Source organism: Grammomys surdaster, unplaced genomic scaffold (assembly GCF_004785775.1).
Source record: "Grammomys surdaster isolate TR1022 unplaced genomic scaffold, NIH_TR_1.0 189, whole genome shotgun sequence".
Classification (NCBI taxonomy): domain Eukaryota; kingdom Metazoa; phylum Chordata; class Mammalia; order Rodentia; family Muridae; genus Grammomys; species Grammomys surdaster.
This window is the reverse complement of record NW_021604634.1, coordinates 4445325-4457520: the sequence shown is the minus strand read 5'-3', so window position 1 is coordinate 4457520 and position 12196 is coordinate 4445325. Positions and strand designations below refer to the sequence as shown.

The following is a 12196-nucleotide window of genomic DNA, read 5'->3' as shown; positions in this document are numbered from 1 at the left end:
ACACACACACACACACACACACACACACACACACACACACACACAGAGTTCCTTTCTTTTATGGGAAAGGATTCCTCTTCCTGTCTGTCCCATCCTGCCACCCCAACTTCTTGAATCACAGTCAAGCCTTGCAGAATGGGTGCTGCCATCTTTAGGGTCTCTGCTCCAAATTCTGTCCTAGCATTAAGTCAAAGCACCACATGGAATCTGCCTGCTGGCCTTACTTTGCTTCTCCTCTGCTGCTGTAAACAGAGCTTCTGGGACAGTAAACAGTCCACTCGTTTAGTATAGATGACTGTTTCATGTATCTGTATCAAATACAAGCTTATAAATAAAACCTTGCTTGAGCATATTGTAAAATCTCTTCGTTCTGTTGATCCAGGATCTTCCTATGAACATCAAGTTCATCCTGGAAGGGATGGAAGAAGTTGGTTCTGTTGCCCTGGAGGAACTTGTCAGAAGAGAAAAGGACCATTTCTTCTCCAGTGTGGACTACATTGTGATTTCAGACAATCTGTGGCTCAGCCAGAGGAAACCAGCACTCACTTATGGAACCCGGGGGAACTGCTATTTCATGGTGGAGGTACTGGCAGGCTCCACTTGTGGAGGGAGACTGGAGCTATGGACAGGATAGAAAAATGATGGAGGACCTTGAAGAAAAGGTCAGGATGTTCTCACTTGGGGCTCAAGGCCTGGGAGGTCACAGAAGTCTTGGGGCTTGAGGGTGTAGTCCACAAACTCCTGAAATCTTAGAGTGAGTGTGCTTCAGTGTATTTGCTCTAGAGTCCTAGAGGTTTCCCTGAGAACTGTGGGTATAGGATCTAAATGCAGGAATAATACCTACCAAGATGACTACCTAGTCAGAAGTGAGACTAGCATTTTGTAACATTCTCTGTTGTGTGCCTGCAGGCCTTGGTGGCAGGGGACCATAGTGCTATGGTCAAGAGGTAACAAAAGGCTGATAGCATCTGAGGCATCATTCTGTGACACACCACAGCCGTGGGTAGATGTCTTTACATCTGAGCTTTACTTTCCTATCTCAAATGTTAGCACAATCCTCTTACCCTACCCCAAGATTATTCCTCCTTTTTAATTGTTTTCAGTAATACAGGCAACCTGTGATAGCACATACAATTTATAATATAAAGTCCTTCCTGGGCGAATCAATAGTTAGCCACTTTAGTTTTCTCACGTAACAGGTTGTAGCGACATGATGGAAATGTCCAAGTGTAGGCACTTATGAGAGTTAAATCGGTTTATGAGACTTATGAACTGGCTAGGCGTGGTAGCACATACCTTTACTGTAGCACTCAGGAGGAGAGGAGAGGCAGGCCTCTCTGTGGGGTCAAGGCCAGCCTGTTCTACATAGGGAGTTCCAAGACACCCAGGGGTACATAGTGAAAAACTATTTTTCCTGTATTGAAAAAACAAAAATCAAAATAGAAACAGTTTGAACCAAACCTTGGCATCTTTATGATTTTTTTACTTTTTGAAATGACAATATACATTTTTACAGTTGAAAAGGCATGAAGCTTGGTTGTCTAGTGTTCATGGGACCTCTGGTTCCATCCCAGTAGTTCATAAAAGAGTGAAAGAGGGAAAGAGAAAAGAGAGGGGAAGATGGAGGAGGTGGAATAGTGGAGAGGAGAGGAAAAAAGAGGAAAAGAAAACAGCATGTTCTTTGTTAAATGTGCTTATGTGAATCCCAAGGGTATATAACTGAGTAAGTCAGCCTCACAGGGAACTCACTGTAAAGAGACACAGGTACTGAGAGAGATGATGTGGGAATGCTGGGAAAAGAGGGAGCAGCAACTGGGATGCCTGGTAGAAGTGTTTGTCAACAAAGCTGGCTGTGAGAAGAAGCAATGGGGTCATTGCCAGAAGGAGCACAGACCAGATGCCAGAGAAGAACAGAGGCACCGAGGAGGGGGCAGGGGATAAAATCTATGCCAAGGGAAGGAATTAGCCTCTCTTGAGAAACTGTCAAGTAGAGAAAGTGAAGATGATGGAGCATCTTGTCTTGCTGTTGGTCTCTCTCTCTCTCTCTCTCTCTCTCTCTCTCTCTCTCTCTCTCTCTCTCTCTCTCTCTTTTTTCAGAATGATGGCCATGGGCATAGCTGTTAGTAAGAGACCCAACTAGATCACATGGCGTCAGGCAGTATGAAGGGTGTGAAATCGTGTGTCCACGTAGATGGATACCTGTGCCCCGTGTCCAAGGCAGAGAGCTCCACAAGGATAGTTTGATGCAGGCTCTTAGCTGTGTGTGTAGTAGTGAAAATGTATCCCAACGGAGACCACAGAACGATGGAGGTCATGAGCACAAATGGAGGAAAATAAAACCAAAGGTTAAGAGCTTGGTAAATATTGGAAGGGCCAAGGAACTGGTCATCCTAATGAGGACCAAGAATGGTTAATGAACTAGCAGAACAGTTGTAGGGTTAATGGGGTCCTGCATCTGCTCCACCACAGGGCTCAGCCTCTTGGGGAGGCAGGACATGGGAAGTGGACCATGCCAGGGGTGGGGAAGTGCAGTCTGAGGTCCTGGGGAAATTGGAACTGGCTAAGGGAGGACTGCAGGGAGGTCAGGGCAGTCTGGTTCTCAGGCTCTTGGACACCCAGGCACCTCTGGATGCCGCGGAAGAGTGGAGGGCCTTGGGATGTTGCCCTTACATGATTGATAGCCATAAATCTATGGAAGGCTGTGGCCTCATGTCAGAAGCCTGGTGCCCAGGAACCAGGTGAAATACCTACTGTCCCTTTAGAGTCACTGGGGTTTCGAGCCTTATCTTAACCGGGAACGAGGCTACCTTTCATGATCCTACAAATGGGAAGCTCAGGATTTCAGATGTGAGACTGTCAACCCTGCACAGTTTAGTTAGTCCAAGTGCCTAATGAAGTAAATGAAGTGCCTAATGAAGTTTCGCTCTGAGGTGACCAAATGGGAGACTTGTCTTCCACAAAGGGTTCGTGAGAGCAGGGAAAGACTGCTGGGCAGGAATGGCAGAAGGAAAGGGACCAGAGACATACTTAAAGTTTACGTGGTAACTGATGGGGACATGCTCAAGCTGGAATGAAGTAACTGTAGATGCTGAACTCCCCTCCAGGTCTTCAGAAACTGGAAGTGGTTCTAAAGGCAGTGGTTCTAAAGGAAGTGGTTCTGAGCAACCACAGTTTTAGGTCTGGGATTGGGCAAAAGGTTCAGAGCTACGAGGATGACAACTGAGAGGTAGGAGATGGTAAATGACCTTGTGTGAGTTACTCCAAGCTTCTGAGGCAAAATCAGTCATGGAGGAAGCTGTAGAGGAGATAAGCAGAAAAGAATTATGAAAGGAAAACGAGGGAAATGACTCTGGGTAAGAGTACTTGCTGTAGACGCATTAGGGTCCCATGTAAAGCTGGATATGACTATGGGAGTCTATAACCCTAGCATTGGGGAATTGACCAGCTGCCATAGGCAAATTGGTGGACTTCAGGTTTAGTGAGAGATCCTACCTCAGGGGAATAAAGTGGAGAGCATGAAGGGAGACACCTGACATTCTTCTCTGGCACAATTCCCTGTACACAGTGCACACCCTTGCACATAGGTACACACATACCCACACACTCACCCTACGTAATACACACACAAACACACACACACTCCTACTCACACACAGAGGGAGGGGAGAGAGAGAGAGAAAGAGAAAGAGAGAGAGAGAGAGAGAGAGAGAGAGAGATTAAAAGAGGCATCAAAGAATTGAGTACAATTGAAAAGACAAATAAATCACTGCGATCAAAAAGAGAAAGACTTCTCAGAAATCAGAGGAAGAAGCATTCTCCTAAGAGGTGACCTAAAAAGCATGATACAAAGCCAAGAGCAAACCAGCGCTATGAACAACAGTATTTCAGCTAAGGATGGCATCTTAGTTAGGGTTTTACTGCTGTGAACAGACACCATGACCAATGCAAGTCTTATAAAGGACAACATTTAATTGGAGCTGGCTTACAGGTTCAGAGGTTCAGTCCATTATCATCAAGGCAGGAACATGGCAGCATCCAGGCAGGCATGATGTAGGAGGATCTGAGAGTTCTATATCTTCTTCTGAAGGCTGCCAGCAGAATACTTACTTCCAGGCACTTAGGGTGAGGGTCTTAAGCCCACGCCCACAATGACATACCTACTCCAACAAGGTCACACCTACTCAAACAAGACCACACCTCCAAATAGTGCCACTCCCTGGGCCAAGCATATACAAACCATCACAGATGGTCTAATCATCTTAGATAGAACTGTGCTGGTGGAATCGTTGGGGAATGAAGGGTCTCAAGTCATGTGACTGGGAAACATAAGATGTGAGGTCAGGTCTGGAGGTCACCCACTAAAGTATCTGAAGGATACTACTAGGTATACCTTCCACCATGTGCAAATGAACCACAACATGGGTAAGTTCATTCTCTTTGATCTACTTTACAGGTGAAATGTAGAGATCAAGATTTTCATTCAGGAACCTTTGGTGGCATCCTCAACGAACCAATGGCTGACTTGGTGGCTCTTCTAGGTAGTAACTCAGTCTGTTTGTAATGTCAGTTCTATTTGTTCACCTCAGTTTCTGAACCATCTCTGGAAAAGTTTATAGTAATAGAAAAACTATATCCTCAGCTTTTTCTTCCCTCATTTGTGCTCTCTAGACTTGCTATGAAGCCTGTGCTGTGTCATTTCTTTTCATGAACTGATAATTCTGTTTTTACTTATTGTTTGTTTATTTATTTATTTTAAAAAGTTGTTTATTTTGTACACATGTATATGTGTGCAAGCACACAAATGTGTGCAGTGCATATGTGTGGGTTTGCATGTGGAGGCCAGAGGTCAATCTTGGGTGTCATTCCTCATTTCTCAGGTGTTGTCCATTTTTATTTTGGGGACAATCTCTACATTGGGATTCAGAGATTACCAAGTAGGCTAAGCTGACTAGGCTACAAGAGACTTTTATCTCTGCATCCCCAGAGCTGAATTTGTAACTGCATGTCACTGTGCTAAGATTTTTTTATCTATTGAGATAGGGTCTCACTCTTCAGCCTTGGCTAGCCTGAGGTTTGCTATGGAGACCAGGCTGATCTCAGACTCATAGAGATCTGCCTGCCTGGGCTTCTTGCATTTTTAAAATTAAAGGTGTGTGCCACATCCCCTGACACAGTGTCTGTATTTTTTTAAATTGGGTCTAAGTTATCAAATGCAAGTCCCCATGCTTCTAGGGCAAGCATTTACTGCCTGGTCCATCTCTGTAGCCCCCAGACCTTCTTTTATTGGGTATTGTGATACACTGATACACCTGGCCATACACAAAGGTAAAGACGTAGAGATCTGAAGAAGTTATAGGTGCCATCCCTGACGCCCTCCAATGCTTCTAGAACATGGGGACGGGAATGACAGCCCCAAGCCAGCTGAAGCACAGATGTCATTTTCATAGACAAAGGAGGACATTCTGACTGAAGATAAATGGCAACAACTCAGAACAGAGTTAGGTGATGTCGTGAGTGAGATCCTACCCCAGCCGCCTCTGTGCTGTCAGTGAAACCCATGATAACCCAGACCTCAGTACCCAGGGATCATGTAGGTTCTTGGTAGGAGTGACTTGCTGTGGTCATGCACTGTCACAGATCAGCTGTGTGAAATGCAGCAAGTTACTTCAATTATTTAGTCTTGGGTTCTCCCAGTTGCAAGTGGGCATCGTTCCATGTTCACCTGGTAAGTTTTCTGAGCGTTACCATTGCTGTCATGAAACGCCATGAACAAAAGCAACTTGGGGAAGGAAAAAGTTTATTTGGCTTATACTTCCACATCACTGTTCATCATGGAAGGAAGTCAGTACAGGAACTCAAACAGGGAAGGAAACTGGAGGCAGGAGCTGATACAAAGGCCATGGAAGGGTGCTGCTTCCTGGCTTGCTCTTCCTGGCTTGCTTAGCCTGCTTTCTTATAGCAGCCTGGACCATTAGTCCAGGGGTGGCCCCACTTACTATGGAGCAGGCCCTCTCACATCAATCACCAATTAAGAAGATGCCCCACAGGCTTGCCTGTAGCCCGGTTTATTTAGGCATTTTCTTAATTGAGAATCCTTCCTCTCAGATGGCCACAGCTGTGTCAAGTTAACATAAAACTAGCCAGCACATACGTGTTATTTTGAGGATACAGTAGGATGTGCATGGAGTATCCAGAGATGGTTAATGGTCTGCCCTGGCCAGAAAGAAAACACCTCTTATCTTACCAAGGACTCCAGAGACGATAGTGCCAAATATCTGAGTGCTACTTGGCATCCCTTTCCAAGGTTGATTGGCACAGAGATGCCAATGTGTTTACAGATGCAGTTCATCAAACCTAAGCTCCTGACCTCCTGCAGGCTGACTAGTCTGTGCAAACAAAGGTTTTCTCAGAGATCCAATTTTCCCAGGCTTGACCTATCTGGTAGCTCTTGTCAGCACCAATGCTGCCTAAGTGAATCCCCAGGAAGCTAGGAAAACTTAAACTTGAGGGGCCTTGCTTGTAGGAGCCTCTTCCACAGTCCTTGTGGGGGATGCTCACAAGGGTGTAGCCACACTTGGTGAAACTTTTTTAAGTTTTGAAAGTTGCACAATACCTCAGTTTGCCACATGTGGGATTGTGTTCTCTATGCAAACTTTTTCCTTTGGGACAGATAAATTGTTCAAATCCTACATGTCAATGCCCCTGGTCTAGTTGGGGCCAAACAGAGTATAAGCAGCCTGCATGGCCAGACTGCTAGAGGTTCTCATCAAGGTCCTCACCAGCATCTTTCTTTATAGCATTTTCTCTGTCATGACCCCAAATTAAAATTAAACAGTAAAATCGATCTACATTTTAATTGCCTATTTATGTATCATCTATCTATCTATCTATCTATCTATCTGGCATATATCTATCCATTATTTAGCTGACTACATACCTATTATCTATGTATTTTTAATTTTTTCTAAGACATTAATATATGTTGGCAGTATCTCATGCTTGACAACTTCAGCAAGAATACAATAAGCTTTTTACCTTCAAAGAATTCAGATTGAAAAAAAAGAATTAGCCAAGCAGTGGTGGCACACGCCTTTAATCCCAGCACTTGGGAGGCAGAGGCAAGCAGATTTTTGAGTTCGATAGTTCGAGGCTAGCCTGGTCTACAGAGTGAGTTCCAGGACAGCCAGAGCTATACAGAGAAACCCTGTCTCAAAAAAACAAAATAAAAAAAACAAACAAAAAAAAGAATTCAGATAATATAAAACTTAATATTTTGGAGTAGGGATAGTTGATCTTTTTGCCAGATTAAGTCCTCCTTCTATTTATCATCGTCAAATATTTATTTATTTTTCATAGTGTTACACTGTAGCCCAAGCTGGCCTAAAATTTATAACAATCCTCCTGTCTTAGCCCCCAGGTGCTGGGAATAAATCAATATTTTGAGTTTCATATTGTTAAATCCCAAGCAATACGTTTCAACTTTTTCCTCAAACATGAGGACTGTGAGACTTCTCATTAGACCGTTAGACTAGTGGCTTTAAGCCAGAAATGGAGTTTCACTGAGCTTCATAAATAGAACAAAATCACAGGTTATACTTCTGTCTGCTTTTGATACAACACAAACAGTGCATGAGAATGTACCTTTTGGATTTGCACTCCATACGCTTTCTGAGTGTTTTTACAGAATCACAGGACTGCAAGGTTGATTGCAAATGTTGGTCAAACTAACAGGAATTTTGCTTGCTGGCATGCTGTGCTGTGTTGGAGAAACCTCATCAGGAAACTAAATCCACTGCACTGGCTCAGGGGCTACATCAGCACACTGGTTTAGGGTTAAATCAGGTCAAAGCATCTTAGGGGAGCTGGTTGTCTTATGTCTTCCCCTGATGACTGACAGGTAATGAATGCCTATTCACCAGAGGCTAAGAATCCAGAGCCATCTTTGCTTTACGCAAGTCTCTGGCCTTCATCATCCTCTGCCATTCATCATGGGGCTTGGGGCTACTGACTATTAACCAACAGTAATAAATGCTTACTGAACACCAAGTGGGTAAAGCCTGTGCTAACCCTGGTCGGGGAACAATATAGAATCAAATAAGTTCCCTGTCTCAAACAGTTGTGGGTTGGGTAAGCAGAGAGCGGGAAGAATGGAATACTGTGCTCACAGATAAATCTCCAGCCAACAGTGGCTTTTCCTTTTCAATTTTTCTACTCTGCAATTTTTAAAGATCACAAGGACAATGGAAAGACCATTGACCCAAGAGTGGTTTTTTCTTTCTCCTGTCTTTCTTTGTTTTCGTTTCATATGGTTCAGACAGGGTCCCTTAGCTTAGGTTGGCCTTAGACTCAATATTTAGCCAAGGAAGGCTTTGAACTCTTGACCCTCCTGCCAGAGAGCTGGGATGATGGGCATGCACTGCCATGCTTAGCTCATTCAGTACTAGAGATGGAGCCTAGAGCTTCAGAAATGCTGGGTAAAGCCCTGTATCAACTGAACCCTAGCCCCAGCCCTGTTTTCTCATCTTTTGAGACAGGATTGACCATGAGAATCATCTTGCCTTTACTTTCCAAGTACTGAGATTATAGGGAGGTATGAGTGTCACCATGCCTGGTTGTCAAAGGCACTATAAATACCTAATATCTGATATCATTTATAATGTCAAATTTTTAAGGTGCTCCTGGGAGCGACGATGATGTTTCCAGTGGGGGCTTCCAAGACAGCTCCTTTCCCCTCCATGTACTTTCCAAAGTGACTGTGTGGTCTCTGGATCATGATGTTCACGGAAAGTGAGCAGGGGGAGGGGAGGGATGACCTTGTGATGGAGTAAATGTACCAATTGTGAACAATGATATAGTTTCCCTAATGCAAGATCGCTTCTAACTAGCAGATGTGGACATTCCATGTCCCTGAGGGCCCCTCTGTGGATCTCCTTAATCAGCTCTCACTATGAGTGAACTGTAAGGGAAGAGAAGATGGATAACACGTCTTCTCTCAGCCAACATGTACGCTCACAGACATTCCTTGCAGTGGAGAAGATGGTGGTGCAAAATCAGTATTAGAATTTTAAAACCCAATGTGTGCCAAGAAATCTAGCTATGCTCAAACCTCAGCATAGTCTACTGAGGACATCTGGGTTACCATCATCTTCATCAAGAATGCTACCGTCCAGTATCCTGATTCTTTGGCTCAGTCTGCCTTTGATGCCTATAGTACTCAGATATACTTGACAAAAGGACTAAACTAACAAAAGTCCTGCCAAGTTCTATAAAAGGTTTGAGTGCCAAGATGTCGTCCATCTTGCACACGATCTCCTTGGATCAGCTACCCTGCCTGGCCATGCAGTCTGATTGGCTCCCTGTGGCTCCTCCTCCTGAGTCAGCATTCCTCTTCAGAGATCTTCTTGTACAAACTACTTAACTCCAAAGTTTTTTTTCTGGCTAGAGTTATGAACAGGGCCCATGTCACACATTTCCCTGTCTATCCTTGCATCCGAGACTGTGAGGAAAAGCAAAGAGGTGCATGCTCAAGGAAGATTTTGTGATTGTATTATTGGTGATGTTTTTATGTTTTTGGTTTAAAAAAAATACGTTACAAATTGGTACTAACTAGGCTCAATCCTTCAGTGTCTGTCTGTCTGTCTGTCTGTCTGTCTCACTCTCTCTCTTTCTCCATCCATCTATGTGTCTAATACATATGTATGCATGTGGAGTATATATACATATGTATATTCCTGTTTATCTGTAATAGGTGTGTGTGTGTGTGTGTGTGTGTGTGTGTGTAAACATGTGTATGGATACCAAAGACAGGCATCTGTTGTCAGTCTTTTGTGCCCAGGGCTCTTTAACTCAGCTATTTTCACTAGTCAGTCAGCTTGTCTTGGAGATGCCCTGTGTGGTGGTTTGAATAGCCATCCTATGTTTTAAAGTATCACATGTTCCTACAGAATATAATTTTTTGTTGACATAATTTGGCTTATTAAATACTAAAATAAACACCACTGGTTCCAAGTGCAGGTACCAGCACTTATGACTGATCGCAACACCCAGAAGGAAAAGAAAGTGTAAGGGACCAGTGTTCTGAGCATCAGTCTCAAGACAGTACCAGAAGGGAAGAAAATCAAACCAAGCCAGAGAGAGAGAGAGAAAGGGGGGGGAGGGGAGGAAGGCAGGGGGGAGGGGGGGGAGGGAGAGAGAGAGAGAGAGAGAGAGAGAGAGAGAGAGAGAGAGAGAGGAGAAAGAGAAGTAAAGGAGGAAAGGAACTTCATCCCCAGCTAGTGGCTCCTCTTTTGAGTCTGGAATGTATGACATCATCAACTGTACTGTGAGGATGACCTACAGCATATTATTTAGCACACAGTGCCATTCACTGGGCTAATGATGGGACGGTGTAACCCTGGACTAGAAGCACAACAGTATTCAATACTTTCTTGTAGCTCAGTCATAGAAGGAATAGTAGGAATAGTCTTGGGGAAGCTCTGGGCTTGAGAGGGGCAACGAGGAGCTGATGAAATACAGAACACTGATACTTTCCCATGCACTCTGATACCTTGGCACACTTGCACTTCAAGTTTGACTTCCTGTGGCCATTTTCCAGGAGACTGCTGTCCTTTCTGGTTGTAATTTTGTCTATGGTATATATTTTATTTGTGTGTGTGTGTGTGTGTGTGTGTGTGTGTGTGTGTGTGTGCATGTGTGCGGTGTGTATGTGTGTATGTGTATGGGAAAGCTGAGAAAAGATTTTGGGAAGTTTCAGTTTCTTGTATGGGTTTATATGAATGCCTGTGTAAAATATGCATGTATATATATTTAATAATTTATAACTATCATTTCTTAATTTGGTATAAGATAAAATGTAAGCATGAGGCTTACTTGTGATATTAAAGGTGCAGGCCCATGTCTCGGCTCCACCCTTGGCTAGTAGCCAACGGAGCAGTCTGACTCAGGCTGAGCCTGCCTTGCAACCACTTCCTTCTTGACACTACAACCTCTTGGTTAAATGGAATTGCTGCCAGTGGTTCTGGCCAGGGGACAGAAGCAGTCATGTGGCTGTTTTTGCCACCTGGGTGGGGGGTCTTATCTGGCCTGGCTCTAGGACCGCAGCATTGGTACATTTGTAATCTCTGCATCTCTTCTGTAGGTAGCCTGGTGGATCCATCAGGCCACATCCTAATTCCTGGGATCTATGATCAAATTGCTCCTATTACAGAGGAAGAAAGGACAATGTACAAAAACATCGAACTGGACCTAGAAGAATACCAGAAGAGTAGCCAAGTTGAGAAATTTCTGTTTGATTCCAAGGTATAACCATAACTGCACACATGATCTAAATGAGGATGCTGCTCCCAAATCATGTTTTCTGAGTGTCTAATCAGCACCACACAGTGTAGGCCTGTGCATCTTATTACACAGATGAAGATTAAATTGCAGGCTTATTTTTGACATTCACGGCCGCCAGCCACTTTCCTCTGGTCTGGATCAGTTGCCTACGGAGGAGCAATTGATACAGGCTTCAGCATCTAACTATGAATAACGACCCATTCGGCAGCAGTGTCTTTCCACAGCACTTTATTAATTTAAATCCCATTCCACTTTCTGTCAGGGAGCTGAACTTTCTGAATGTTCAAAAATTGGGAACCACTGTCTGAGACATCAGCTCCAACACGTGTAATCGTTCACTTTCTCAGGTCATTACCAAGACCTTTCAGGGCTGAAGGGCAAGCCACAACATTCCCTTCCCAGGGCTGTGGAGATGCTTAGACCTCAGAGCAGAAATCCCTAAAGAATTTAAAGTTTCTGTTTGTTCATATTCTCCTTTGTTTTTTAAAGAATATTTTGCCTGCTGAGGGCTGAAGAGATGACGTAATGGTTAAGAGCATGTGTCATTGCAGAGGATGAGTTCAGTGTGCAGCCCGAATGTTGGTTGGCTTACAACTACCTGTAACTCTAGTTCTAGGGGATCTGATATCCTGCTCTTGCCTCTTGAGGCACTGTACTATATTCATATGCACAGACGCACCCCACACAAACACACACATAAACATTCACACACATACACACGCTCATATACACATACATACACATTCACACACATTCGTATACACACTCATACACACACATACACACACTCATACACATTCATACACACACTCATACACATTCACACACACATACACACACTCATACACATTCACACACA

General features: G+C 44.0%; 1 protein-coding gene across 1 annotated transcript in view; it reads left to right on the top strand.

Annotated features, from left to right (window-relative positions):
* Positions 1-12196, top strand: part of Cndp1 (carnosine dipeptidase 1) — a 29343-nt gene that overhangs the window by 7841 nt on the left and 9306 nt on the right. Inside the window, exons 5-7 of the mRNA XM_028768978.1 lie at positions 383-583; positions 4454-4538; positions 11138-11298. Of these exons, the coding sequence (XP_028624811.1) occupies positions 383-583; positions 4454-4538; positions 11138-11298 (447 nt within the window). The remainder of the gene's footprint in view (positions 1-382; positions 584-4453; positions 4539-11137; positions 11299-12196) is intronic.